The sequence below is a fragment of the Spermophilus citellus genome (genome assembly GCF_964194105.1).
Source record: "Spermophilus citellus genome assembly, chromosome: 11".
In the NCBI taxonomy this organism is placed as follows: domain Eukaryota; kingdom Metazoa; phylum Chordata; class Mammalia; order Rodentia; family Sciuridae; genus Spermophilus; species Spermophilus citellus.
The window spans coordinates 111,895,462-111,911,101 of record NC_138192.1 but is presented as its reverse complement, the minus strand read 5'-3'; the positions used below and the strand labels follow the sequence as shown (position 1 = coordinate 111,911,101).

General features: G+C 32.7%; 1 protein-coding gene across 3 annotated transcripts in view; it reads left to right on the top strand.

The window, feature by feature from the left end:
* Positions 1-15,640, top strand: part of ERBB4 (erb-b2 receptor tyrosine kinase 4) — a 1,081,463-nt gene that overhangs the window by 754,132 nt on the left and 311,691 nt on the right. For all 3 annotated transcript variants that reach the window (XM_081261308.1, XM_081261306.1, XM_081261307.1), the window contains one exon: positions 14,516-14,634. In XM_081261308.1, the coding sequence (XP_081117434.1) occupies positions 14,516-14,634 (119 nt within the window). The remainder of the gene's footprint in view (positions 1-14,515; positions 14,635-15,640) is intronic.

Here is a 15,640-nt window from a genome sequence, read left to right as displayed (position 1 = left end):
AAAACTCTTGTATTTTACTAATAACTTTGCATGTCCACAAGCCTTCTTATTGATTTCAATTATTTTCTATTTTCTCCTTTTTTTGAATTTATAATTTCTGAAGATATTGTAAAATTAAGGGAAATATTACAATGGACTAATTACTTGTACACATTTAACATTTCTAACCATCACTGAATAATTTACTTGAAGAAAATGAGAAAAAAAATCTCCACTGATATGCTGTTCATTCTCACTTAAATTGATCAGCTTTGTTGTAAACTGATGACTTTCCTCAAAGATAGAAGAGAATGGTTTCCATTTTAATGACAGGAGATAATTTTATCATAACTATTCTAGATATTACAGGTTAGTGTTATTTCTGAGACATTGCTTAATGCCCTGCTAAGGGCCCATAGGGTATAAAGGAACTGCATAAATTTGTAACTGTTTTCTGGGAATAATGTGGGTGGGATGCAAAAGAAAGATGAGGAATGTTTGCAAAGGTGAAAGAAAATATTGAACTGGGGACATCAGGGCACTAGAGATGCAATGGTGCCTCTAAACTAACTCAATTTTAAGAACTTCAGTTTTCCCAAATTCCCTTATCCACATAGTGAAAGCATTGAGAAAAGTTGATTTCTGTGCCTGCTTCCTTGCACAGCGTGTGTGTGTGTGTGTGTGTGTGTGTGTGTGTGTACATTCATGTTGATTAGCTGTGTGTACAGGGTATACATGTTATTCTCTCACACTCCCCGAGTGGGCAAGGGAATAGGTTCCCCTCCTGAGGGATGGGCTGGCTGAGAAATAAAAGCTGAGAAAATAGTACTGTGAAATAACTACTGGACACACAAAAAATATGTTTTCAGATTGAGGGTAGTCATGGGCCAACTGAACAGACAGGTGCAGCTACTAACAAAGAAATGATCCTGTGCTTGGTTTATTTATATCGGCACAGATCATTGGCACATGATTGTGTAGTTAAATATTTTTATTTGTTAACTTCTTCATCTGTGACACTGGGATAATAAACTTCTCTGCCAAATGCACAGGTTATTTCATAACAGTTTTTTTTTCCCATTTTAAAAAATGTACATGATATCAAGAGTACAGAATTAAATATAACAATGTCTCTCCATCAGTGAGTACCATAGAAAGTTCTTCTCAAACACAGGGTAGAGGAGGCCAGGTAGGCTGCTTGGAAGGGGTCACTTCCACCTGCAGTGTTGCCTGGGACCTTTGGCAATGCTGCGTGGGAGTTCACAATGTATTGGGCCATCTCAAAATCAGCAGGGGTGCTGCTGGGAGTTCCCAGATACCAGATCTTCCCACTCAGTGGCTTCAGTGCTGATCTGGTCCACACACATTTCACAGGTGTCTTCCCGCATAATACAGTTATGGAACATGTAGATATTGATGACTTAAATACAGATATTGAGAGGTTGAAGAGAATGCAAACTGTGGGGCATGGCAGAGGTAGATAATCTAAGCAGAAAAATCAGAAGTGAATATTCCACATTAGATTACTAAGAGCACCTTAAGAAGGACAGAAGTATCTGGAAGTGCTACCATTATAAGGATTTTGTTATTCTGATAGTGATATAGTAGTGATGAAATTTATCCATAATTGTTTATATCTTTGCAACAAAATTATTGGCTGTTAGAGTAAATATCTTTGACTATCAAAGAAAAATTTTCAAAATTTCTATATGTGACATGCTTCTGATAAGCAAAATTCAGCATTTGCTACAGAAATGGAAAGAAATGTAAGATTTGATTCTTGTGAATGCACACATTTGCATACCACCCCCAATGGCTGGGGGATATGGCAATCTAGTGAACATATCTATTCTGCTTAGCATTAATATGAGGCGTATATCTTCTATTTCAAATTGGTTGGTTTGGTTGGAGGATGAATCAAGTAAGCAGCACAGAGACAAAAAGAGGCTAAGAAGGGGTGACTTGATACAGGGCCACATACCAGGGTCAAGTCACATTTGTACAATTACAATAAATGTGCATTTCTAAATAGGATATTTTAATATTCTATATCTTAGGCCAATATAAATTTAAATATTATTTTAAAATTTATAATATTATCATGGCTGCTTCTCTCCATTACCATGGGCATTTGCAAAAGAAATAGTCCTTATATTATGTTAGTTTATAAATAATAAACCTAGATATTTTGTTAAAAATTTATTTTTGCATATTGCTACCTCATTGGAGACAGTTATTTGAGGTTTCTCTGAAGTCATTTTGCCCATGAATTTTGTTACAATAGATCTGATAGAGCATTGTGATCACAGGAATACCTTCAGGTTTCATTTGATTTCACTATTTCTTGAGCTTGAATGCTTGTTAACCAGGGCAATTATTATCCTCTAAAGTGAGGGGAAAAATATACATAATTTCATTGAGTAGAACATGGATGAGAGGAAGGGATAGAAAGAAAGACAGACTCTGATGTTACAACTGTATTTCACAACAGAACAGCAAACTTAAGTGAGTGAAGAATTATATACTATGGTGGATAATGTATACTATGAAAAGGCTTTTATAAAATTAAGCTATACTTTTAATCGTATCAAAGTAATTTTGAATGGTTTCATTTTAACTAAAAAAATAGTTTAAAGTATCTCTGAAAAATGAAATTTAATTAAAGAGGCAAGCATTTAGAAAAAAAAGAAAAGAAAAGAAACTATGTGAAAGGATTTTCTGCACCAGATATTAAAACATTGAAGGTAGTAATTATTGAAACACTGTGTATGGGTTTCAGCATGAAACTGCTCAACAGAATCTAACAGGAAGTCCAAGGTGAAAGCTAAAGTTTGCAAAGAAACTTACTATTTTTGTAAGGTTGGCATATTTAAAACATACTCAAAAGCATAGATTAATCAATTAATAGTGCTGGAGCAAATGTCAAATGTATGGATTAAAATGAAGTTAGATCCCTGACATAAAACAAAAAACAATGGTAGATTAAATTTGAAAGGCATGAAATAGCCTACAGAAATCTATACATGGAGTGTGGACTAACAGCTTAAAAAATACAAAATAACTGATTGTACTAGGAAAACATACAGGTAAGAGAATGAATAATTTGTCTTCAATTTATCTGTAGAATGATGAAGGTCTTCTTAAACCTGACATAAAAGATATAAAGAAGAAAGAAAAGGTCACTTTAACTACAATAGTAGTTTGTATTTTAAAAATACTTCAGTGATATTTGAGATATTAATTCAGACATAAATCAATGCTTTGCCTTATAATCAAAACCATACAATTTTTACAAACTAAACATGTTCAGTAATTCCTAGTTTGAATGACAGTATGAGAACAGGAATAATCTCAATTGCTCTTGGTGGATTATAGATAGTAGGCATCATTGTATTGACTAATTGATTATTTATGGTCAAAAGATTTGAAATATAAATTTCCTAAGACTAGGGAATTTATTTTAATACATACTACACAAGATGTATGTTAAATATTATGTATTATAGCAGTGTATATAGTAATAGCAAATGCAAATAATATAAACATTTTAGAAAGTGGGTTAAGTTAGAGGATATCATATAGTAGTATAATTTATTATCATTATTATTATTAAATTTTTTGGGGGGGGGGATTCCGGGAATTGAACCCAGGGGAGCTGTACCACTGAGCCACATACCCAGCCCTTTTATATATTCTATTTAGAGACAGGTTCTCACTGATTTGCTTAGGGCCTCATTAAGTTTCTGAGGCTGGCTTTGAATTTACAATCCTCCTGCCTCAACCTCCCACACTGATGGGATTAGAGGCGTGTGCCACCATGCTTCTCTCATATAATAGTGTAATTTAGAGCCTTGAAACATCTTGTAAAAGAAGCATATTAATACTTCTTTAACAAAATATTAGTGATATAATATTTTGTTGAAAAACACCAAGTTATAAAGCAATATAATTAACATTCATTACTTGACTATACCAACAGCAATATTTACATAGGCATTATTCCAAACTTAATAATTCTAATAATAATATGTTCTTTAAAACAGCTTCATAAAGTAAGTACAGTTGTTAATTTTTATACCTGAAGAAACTGAAGCACAGAGAGGTCAAGTAATTTGTCTGATTCAGCACAGTTCTTATGTAAAGTCAGAATTGGAATCATCTCCAGATTATTTCCTATAGTCATCAATGGTGCTGCCTATCACCTAATAAATTGTTCTGGATTTCAGCTAACAGCTTCATATGTATCATCTCCTTAAATACTCATAAATAATTTCTATAGAGCATCCTGGGAGCCAGGTTGGAGGGGCAAGTTGCAGAGGGTAAGAAAGAGTCTGAAGGGGGATGAGAGCATTCCAGGGTGTAGAGATGTGTCCCCTTTGTGGGACTTGAAAATTCCCATTAAAGACTGAGTTCATTTGGGTTACTTTTGTGATCTCTAGCCTGTTATACTGCTGTGGACATGGAGATCCCCCAATTTGTTGCTGTGGTAAGAGAATGAATGATTTGTCTGTAATTTATCTGTGGTTATTTATACTTCCTAAAAATGTGTAATGTGTATGTGATTTCAGAATTTTAAGAAGGAGAGGATCAACAAATAAATCACACCCTCTTAATTGTCACATGATATTCTATAATTTCTGAGGATTTCTAAATGTTTGTCCAGATCATAGACATGGTAATGTCTTTTATCAATACATTCATAATGCATAACTTCTTTACTAATATCTACAGATATATTATTTTCTATAAATATTTTGCCAAAGAAAATCATAAATGTTGTTTTGCATTAGCCCCAAGTTTAACACCTACTCTGTAGAAGTACAGAGTTAACTACCCCAGATTTCCAGTGTTGGAGGTGGGAATGAGAGGCATGAACCCATGGGAGTAGTCCCAATGACAAAATTCGGGAGGGAAGGCATGGGTCAGACACTACTGTGCAATGTTTTCTGTGGTCTCTGTGATCTTGAAACTTCAGAAAAGGGGAATTTCATCTCTAGTGGCTCTAAGCTCCTGAATTCATTAGGAGGTTAATTTGCTGCACATATAAAAAAAGGAGCCCTCAGACTGATTTTTCTAATTCCCTAATTTGACCTTTGTCCATGCAATTGAGCAATGCTTTCACACTGCTGGTTGAAACTCTCGTTAGTGGATTGTAAAATCCCTTCACAGATGCACCATGACAAACATTAAATTTTTATTGAAATAAGATAGATTGGAATAAAATCGGCCGGATTGGGGTAGAATAGAAAAGACAATATTAAAATGTTTTGCACATAATTAGAGTCAATATTATCCCTCAAAACTTCTCATCATGCATATGTATACTGAGCCATGTTGTACATTACATTATTTGTAGTGTCAATTGTGGTTTAAAAGCCTGAAAAACACTACAAAGATGCTTCGTTTAATTTGTAGGCAGACATGGTTGTCTTCTTGACCAGATAATCCCAGATGTGTTCTATGAAGACAAAAGCATTATTATGAAAATGTTTTTCCTTATATATTTAAAACATACATTTATAGCATCACTGTTTTAACTGTTATTTAGATATAGACTTGAAAATTGGCCCTAGCTATTGTTCTTTTTCCTCTTCTGTAAATTTTGTATGTCAGAACCACTACTATATAAGATTCTATAAAACCCGTATATCAACTTATTTCTATGACTTAAACCACAAATGTGAAGAACATTTGAATAATATCTTAGTATTTGTTATAATCACTCATAGTCATGTTAGTTAATTTGACTTTGGAACAGACTTTTTTAGAGATGTAAAGCAGATCTATGTTTGATTATTTTATTTGCAACATGTTGCATATAAAATGATTTCTGGACTTCTCCCCCCACCCTTTTATTTGGTCTTTGCTGCAAGACACTGTCTCCTAAATTAATGCATACAAAACAGTGATGCTATATAGGAATCAAGACACTAATATTTTTAAAGAATTTAGCCTTTATTTAATTTACTTATTTGTTTTTGTTTGTTTGTTTGTATGTGGTGTTGAGGCTCGAAACCAGGGCCTCACCCGTCCTAGGGAAGTGCTTTACCCTGAGCCATAATCCCAGTCCCAGGACACTAATTTTAAACCAATTTGATAATAACTTATTATTTGACCCAGGATGGTGTAGTTAAATATTTTTAAATGTTAACTTGTTCATCTGTGACACTGGGATAATTAACTTCTCTGCCAAATGCACAGGTTATTTCATTACAGTTATTTTTTCCATTTTTTAAAAATTTACATGATACCAAGAGTATAGAATTAAATATAACAATGTCTCTCCATCAGTGAGCACATTTTTCCTGCCCTATGTTTTTTCTCCTAAAGTGATTACTTGTTAATAAAAGTTTGGTGTGTGTGTGTGTGTGTGTGTGTGTTTCAAGCATATATGTATAAACAAAAGCACATATAAGTGCTGAGATTTTTATTTACAAAAGTGGATTTACATGTTAGTAAACATTTGTCACTGTGACAAAGTACCTGAGAAAAACAACTTAAAGGAGGAAAGATTTATTTTGGTTCATGGTTTTGGATCTTTTGGTCCATGATCAGCTGGCACCACCATTATTTTGGGCTGGAGGTGAGGTACAATAAAACATGACAGAAATGGGTGACAGAGGTCATGTCAGGGAGGAAGCAGAGCAACAGAGAGAGGAGAAGGGACCAGGACCAGATATACCCTTTAGAGGCTAATTCCCAGTGACCCACTTTGTCCAACCACCTCCCAATTCCTATTGCCTCCCAACAGCACCACCAGCTGTGGACCAGGCCTTAGATAGATGAGCCTTCAAGGGTCATTCCAGATTTAAACTGTAGTAGAATACTTATTCTTTTATAACTTATTATTATTTTACATACATCATATTTTTAAAATCCTTTCATTGCAGCATACAGCGGTCAACCATATTTCTATATATGCTGCAGCATTTCCCCCAGTTATGGTTGTGCTATACTTAACCAATTCCTGATTAGTGGACATTTGGGTTGCATTTTTCTAACCTCAATTATGACCACTGGATATTTTAAAATAATACCTGTCCACAAGTGCCCCTTCTTCCATAATTCAGATTTCTTTCTAGAAACAGAACTGCTTGGTCACAGATGAATTTATATACACAGGTTTGATGGACAAATTACTCTTTATTTACTCATAACAATTACTCATTAGCAATATCTTCAATTACTCCTATCAGTTCTACACCCACCAATAGTTTGTCTGATTTTTGAATCCTCATCAAAACTGGAAACTACTTGGGATGCCTGAAGAGTACTGATATCTCTTAGAGACATGTGAACATTATTTTGAATTTAATCAGAGGCAAATAACAATGACAGATTTCTCATCAATAGAATGTAAAATTTAGACGATATAGCTCATTGGTTCAAGAGATACTTATTCATTCTTCACCCAATATGAGACTCTTTCTTTTCAATTTTAATATTCTGTGATTATTTTCATCACAATATTAGTAGGAAATTTAGATGCATATTAAGTAGAATAGAAATTATCTTCATTCTCCTCTACTAGTATTTCAGATAATTAACTAGAAGAAGTGAAAGTGATAGAGTATTTTTTTTTTCATTTTACAATCAAGACTGGTGTTGAGATGTGATCTATTGTAAGACAAAGTGACTTTGAAAGATTAATATCAATTTTTCTACATTTCTTGCTGTGTGACAAGTCCATCATAAGATTATTTCAATTTTGAATATGTTATCTCCATTCTGTAATTTACTAGCAGACTGAAGGTGCAGCTTTCAACTATAATCTTAAAAAAGATGTTATCTTTTTAAAGATGCTACTTTTTAAAGATGCTATTTTAAAAAAATTTTCTCATGCAGATTTATGTCCTTCCATCATAGTCTTAACATTTGTATCTATGATCCTATAAGGCATATATAAACTAGCTCATACTCACTCTTAAGAATATTATTTTTAGTTGATGTAATTGAGCAATATTGTTTTTTCTTTGAATACTGACTTACAAAGTTTGGTGATGCTCATAGCCTATTAATAAGGGAGAATTTCCCTCGTGGCCAAGAGTCTGATTTAAAATCAACTTTAAAGTCCCTTGATGAATCATTGAGCTTGTCTTTATAAATAAAACAGGTTAAATAAAACTTCATTAAATAAATGGATAAAGTGGCTGGTGATGAAGAATGGATTAGACAAGACCCCTTTCCCCCTTGACACCACTAACAATATTATCATGGCATAGCCTTTGGGGTCACCAGGGATTTATCTGGGAAAAGGGTCAAACTTAATTAGTACCTGCCAAAATCTGGGCACGCTTGTATTAACTGCCTCTGAATGTAAGTTTTAGCAAGGGATGATCAGGTATTTGCTAATTTTTCCTGGTGAACTAAGCAGTTATTGCATGAAGGATTAAATACTACCTGTAGGATTAAATACTACCTGTGGTCGTGAGCACCTTGTGGTTTACACTGGTCAGTTCATTTTCAATAGCTTCATCAGTGTAATTAGGAATTAGGAATGAAAGAAAATCAGATTTTCTTTTGTGTTATGAGAATGGGAATTTGGAAGACCTAAACACCTTCACACCTTTTCATAATTCTACTTTGTCTGCTTTAACTGTTAAAAACATGAAAATTTATATATACATATACATATACATAAAATTACACACACACACACACACACACACACACACACACACACACACATAACCTCATATCACCTGAGAGCCTCTTCAATATGTTAGACTCTATGTGTTGGTCAAAATAATGGAAAATTCCTAAAAGTAAAAAATTTCCTCCCTGTCCATAGCAGGACACAATTTTATCATAAGGCTTTACTCTGGCAACATTTTTTGGCTTAATTAGTCTGTAACTTAGGGAAATAAGAAAGAGCATTCCAGTTTAACACCCATCTCCATTTCTGACTTTTCATCTAAATGTTTTACCTATCCTGGGGGAGCTTTTTCTGAGGAAGAAGACAATGTCTTTGAGCAGATATTTCAAAATATTTGCTTATAAAATCTCCCTCTAAGAAACTTGGGGTTTTTAACACACACACACACACACACACACACACACACACACACAAATTTTTTGGCACCTTCTCTATACTTGCTGAATCAGAATGCAGGAGGAAGGCCAGGCACCTTATTTTGTATCTCCCTATTTAATTCTTAAAGTCCTCCTGACCCTTGGTATACAGATGTGTCTAGCTAGTCTCCTCTGGGAGAATGAATAAGCAGTGTGTACTTTAGTGTGAGTTTCATTAAACCTGATTTTCCACACCTCTCAGCCTGCTCTGAGGGAGTTATGCCTGTTCTTGGATGGTCTGTGAGTTTTATTTGTTTCTCTCCAAGTACACCCTTGTCATGGCAGCTTCTGAAAGTGTGCTACGTGACCCAGTCTGCTCATTTTTTTCGGAACCATTTCACCATTCATAGGAATAAATATTGGACTCTAAAGCTAAAAGGTACCTCTAGAGAACATTTCATCATAACCACCTTTAATTAAGTGGATGTCTAAAGCATGCAGGAGAAATTTCCTTTAAAATACTGACAAATAAACATTCAAGAAACCCATTCAGTAGCTCATTACAGTGTTTTTATCACTCTAATAGTCGATAAATTCTTCTTCACATCCAACCAAAATCACCTTTGTTTAACCCAAGCATTTTTCTTCTTATTCAAACTTCCAGGTATGTAGCTGAAAATACTATAACCTCAAAAACACTCATTTTAAAGTTGAAATACTAATTAATATATTATGTTTTAAAGTTGAAATACTAATTAGTATATTGTGTTTTCTGGGCATGGTTTTTCAAAATTTTGTCCATAAAAATTTAAATAATATAGGCATCATAGATATGAGTTATTAGTACTAACTGCGCTAAAAATGAAAGAAAAATGAAATAAGTGTGCTTTAAAATGTTTTGCAATGAAATTAGGGGTTGCCTCATGATACTTAATGTGCATACAGCTGCTGCCTGAGATGCAAATAATGATATGTTCCATTTTTCTGACACTTCTGCCTTCAAAACGAGCCATGCCATGTTTCTGTCCCAAATCTAGGTCATTTTCCTTCCAAATTTTATTCTCTCTTTGCTTATCAATTTTTGTTTGATTTCTTATTAGTGATAGAGCACTTAAGAACACAAATAGGAAATAAAAGCAAGAGGTCATTATGATTAAGTTTCAGACAAAGAATAATTAATCTGTCAATCAAATGGTGTAAATGACTTAGAGATTTTTCTCAATTTGACTGGACAGAATAATGTTTCTCAATTCTAGACTGTGCATTGGAATCACCTATGCAACTTATTAAAACTGTAAAAAACTCTTAGTACATTGCTGGCTAATTTCATTTATTAGGAATTAAGTGATTCTCAAGTCCATGTATTTGGAAAAAAAATAAAATACTACTAAAATGGAGTTTGTGGAACAGCAAGCAGTGACATTCCTTAGGAGCTTATGACAAATAGATAATTATGGGCCCCACTGATGCTAATTGAATTGATTTTTTTTATTTATATAAGAATTTTTATATTCAAGTTTGAAAGATCCCATGACATGATATAATATACAAACCAATTTAGAAGAACAGGGTGGACGAAGTGAAGCCAATCCAAAGCCAGACTCAGAAAGCCAAAGGTCGAGTATCTGACCTCATATATGGAATCTAGAGAGAGAGGAAAAAATCAGGAATATAAAGAGTATCTCATGAAAACAGAAGGGAGACCCGTAGAATACAGGAAGGGTATGATGCAGAGGGAGGGAAGAGGAGCAAGCAGGGGAAAGAACTGAACAACAAAATTGTCCAAATTACTCTCTATCCATATGTGAGCACACCACAATGAATCTCAAGCTTACATGTAAATACAGTGTAGTTAAAACTATTTCAAGGCAATGAAGGAAGGAAAGGAAGGAGGAAGGAGACAAGGAAGAAGGAGGAAAGTGGTCAAATGCAAAAATATGGGGAGCAAACGTTTATAAAGGCTCTCCCTGTTAATGAGCAAATAGACCTTTCAGCTTTTCACTGTAATGTCCTTTTGTCTACTGATAAAAATAGAGGGAAATGATGGGAGGGGAGGGGATATGGTAATAGAAAGATAGTAGAATGGAACAGACATTATCACTGTATGCATATATAAGTGACTACATGACCAATATGATTCTGCAACATGTACACTCAGAAAAATAAAAAATTATATCCCATCTATGTATGATATATCAAAGTGTATAAATGTATTCTAATGTCATATATAACTAATTAAAACAAAAAAAAATTAAAGAAAGCAACAACAAATATTTCATTTGCAAATTGATGCTCTTCATATAAGATAAATATTTTTCTAAAGGAGTAACTTTAATAAAAACATTGGATATCATTGTGTTCAGGGAAGTAATTAAACTTTTGCTTTCATTAGTGAGGTACTGGTAAGATAATGCTACTAACAAATACTATAGTTTTTAGAGGTGATAGTCTCTCAGCAATATTGCTTTACCATGGAATACTTGGTTCTTTAAATTTGCCATATGATTGTCATGGATATTTTGAATGAATTCCCATTGCCAATTTCAAGTTTATTGACCCAAATATAAGTTTAACTTCTGAGGTTTTACTTTTTATATTAACTGCATAGCAGTACACCAGCAATGAATAAGCTAGTTAAAACTTGACCCAAATATTTTAATGCACCCAGTGAAGCAATTTAGAAAGCATACCAAACACAGCGAAAACATTTCCATTGAAATATCCCAGCAAGGATGGAAATTAATAAAAGCTAAAGCAATTATATGTTAATGTTCCTATGGAGGCTGAGTTATCTCATTGATTTCAGGACCTGTATTTTGTTTTGTGTCTCTCTCATCAAAAAATTTGAGTACAGATTGATGAGTTTTTCTGTATTAAATGAATGATGTTTATTAATTGCCAAATTCTGGTAAATGGATTTACTTTATAATGCCGTGCCCTTTGCCCTGCTCACAAGTTGGATGTGTGCAAGGAGAATGTTTTATTTCTAAAATAAGTCCCATAAAACAATGTAAAAAGATGTTTACAAACTTTGTCTCATCACTATTTATAAATTAAGTTTATCATTTTGTTCTTTTGCTTACTTATTCATCAACACTTCCAAATATGTTTTTTGAAAATTTTTATTTGGAATTAAAGAGTATTATTTTTAATACTGAATACAATGTAATATTTAAAAACTCAATTATTGACTGTTTTTGAGAAAAATCCCAAAATTTCCTTATAATATCTTAAAATAAATTAAAAAATATATTTGCCTTTGGATAATGACTTAGATGATTTTTGCATGTTGGTGAAGTGGAATGGAATGTGAATATCAAGATGTCCTAGATATGAATGAAATATTTGAGTACCATATGGCTGAAATTGTTATTTCAAAATATCTAACATTACATATGATTAAATCTTTTAAAATACAAGTTTTAGAAGGTATAAAGTACAATACCTGTTATTGAGTCTAAGATTGTGCTATTATAATCATAACATCCAATTTCCATGTTTAAATAATGTCCCATGACAAAAAATGATTTTAATATGAACATTTAATCAATAATTTAAAAATACAATTTAAATTAATTATCTTATTTATTTAAATATTTTCTATATTACTTTCCTATTATGTCAGAGAAGTTCAGAGTAAACAAATGAAGGGAAATTGAAACATTTTGTGTACTACTTTAAAGGGTGATAGAGTTAAAAATAGAAATCAACACTTAGATATATACATCTAAAATTAAAATGTGATGTGACTTATGGGATATGATTGTTGATTCAATTCCATGCTATTATTTTCCAGCTGATTAATGCCTGACAACTATAATCAAATTAATATTCTTTCCTGTGATGAGACTTATTTCAAATGTATAATTTGTTTATTTATCACATATCTTCTATTTTAGTTAGTGACTCTTGATATATCAAAAGGACTTTATTTCATCTGGAAGAGAAAATACTATGTTTTAATGTACTCTTTAAAAAACTATGCAAATCATTTGCATTATATAGTATGTATTAATAATTAGTACACCTAAATAAATACACCACTTGGTTAAAAGACAGCAAGGTAAGTACAATATATGACTATGAATATTAATGCATACATGTAATTTGTGTATTTATAATGTGTATATACACACACACATATATAATGTATACATAAAATATAAATAAAATTACATGAATGACAGGTATAATTCTAGATGTTGGAATACACCATAAAATTAATGTAATAAATAATTTGGAACACATGTTAGATGGTGATGGATGCTGTAACAAAAATATAGGAGGAAGTGAAAAAGGAAGAAGGAAGGAAGGAAAAAGAAAAAAAAAACATGACTAATACTGGACAAGAGAAGGAGTAGAAAAAGAGGAAAGTCTCCAGGAGACAGTTGTTTGGGGAAGCTTCTGCATTAAATAGGAGTAGATTTCACCGAGAAGGTGAGCCTTTTTTAAAAGGTGAATTAATAGGCCAAGCTGTTTTATTATGTAGAATTGTATGCTAGAATATTTATAGAAGAAATCACTTATTTTAGAATTTAATGTACCTCAATTTCTAAATACAAGATACAAACTCACAAATCTAGATCCAAATATTTATTTTCAAAATCTCCTATGAACTTATGATAAGAAGTATCTCCGCAGAGAATCCATTTTGGATCTTGAAGTCGTACAACTTGGGTTGAATGATTTTGGCCAGGAATGAGCCGGTAGCCCACAGAAAATTGTCAAAACCAAATCTGGGGAATACTAATGTTTAAGAGGCAGAGTCTTTGTAAAGTAGCAGTGAAAGAAGCTTAGAAAAACTAGTCACAAAAGTTGAAAGAAATATGGAAATGATATGCTATCCCATATCCTGTAAAATTCGTACTTGAAAAATACTTTAAAATTTCAGTGGAATAACTGAGCTAAAAATAATTGTGTCCCTTGTTACTATAATTTTGACTTACTGTCCATAGCCTTTCTTATACTAAAGTATACTATGATATGATGCTGACAGCTTGGACAAAAGGATAAGAAAAGACCAGTGAAAGTTATAAGTGTTCCCTTCCTCTCACCACCTCTTCCTTCTTCTTACCTTCCTTCTTTGGTTTTCCTCATGTAAAATATATTGTGAATAAAGAAAATGTTTCCTTTTCCTCATTAACTATTAAAAGTCTTAAATTCAATTTTGGAACCACCTTTCCCACAGGACCTTACCATATACATTGTGTGAAGTAATTTCATTGCTGACTCCATCTTTCCCAACCTGAATGATTTTTATACAGCACTATAAATATTCTCTGAAACAAGAAAGAATATAAAAATAAATGCACATATAATTTTGGAGGTTTTTTGTTGTTTGTTTGTTTTTAGTAATTTTGATCTAAATGCCAACTTTGCTCATTAAATGTTTGCTGAATTGAGTCAGGGTTGGGTTTAGTAAATTGTTACTTCAGAACTTAGCTTTTCTCAGTGGTTGCACATAACTTTAGGAGTTTTCGTTGGTGGCTGACTCTGATAGAGACCCCATTTCTGTCTTCTGCAGTGACAAGGACGGTGTGTGCAGAACAATGTGATGGCAGGTGCTATGGACCTTATGTCAGTGACTGCTGCCATAGAGAATGTGCTGGAGGCTGCGCAGGACCTAAGGATACAGACTGCTTTGTATGTCTGGGAGTTCTTATTCCTCTTTTCCTCTCCTTTGCTCTTTCTTTGCCTCAGCCATATTGAATTTCTCCCATGTGATTATTTAACATCAAGTTTTGCCATTTTAAGATTAAGCAAGATCCTTAAGGGCCTCTTCCTAGAAATCATGTTCTTACTGAGCTGGCTATTGATTAACTGGAATTATTCTGTTCCACTGAATTACTTCTGCATTTTGGGCACAATTTATGTTAAAAGTGAGGTTTATTGGAGAATATGTTGAGGTATCTTTCTTAGCATCTAATAATATATATCCTTTCCAAAAATACAGAGGTTGCTTGTCCATATCATTGCATATTTAAGTACCATCAGGGAGGGCAATTGCATTTTGTATTTTTACCATAAATTTCATGATTATAGCAGATAAATTTATGAGTTTAAGTATTTTTCCTGTTCCTATTCTTTACAGGTTCATGTTATTCAAAATTTAAGATTTACAAATGCACATTAAAACAACCAATATGCTAATTTTATGATTTATATTTTAGCTGCATTTGCAACTTGTTAGGGACACTTTAATTACATTTTGATAACATATCCTTGATATAGTACTTTTTTGTTCTTTGGAATACATATGAGCAATTCTGAGAGCATTATTTAACTCAATTTTATACACCAGAACCCTAGTATTGTTTTTAAGCTAAAAGTTATAAAAATAGCAAATCCCATTTACTGTTGAAAGTGAATGCAAAAAAACTTGTTTTCTTTATTCTGCTTATTAAATATCTAACACATGAACATATATTCTAGAATTGAGCATTTAGAAAAGTTGATGCTTAATTTCAATAAGCAAAATAAAAATTAAAAATCTTATACATAGTAATTTCTTAGTTTTTAAAAACTATTATAAGAAATTGAACTTATCTATTCTAATTGTATAGTGAAATAAAAAATATTTATTGCAGAAATATATAGGGAGGCAGATAAAAAGGAAATCAAAATGCTAAAAATCTGAGGTAGAAGATCA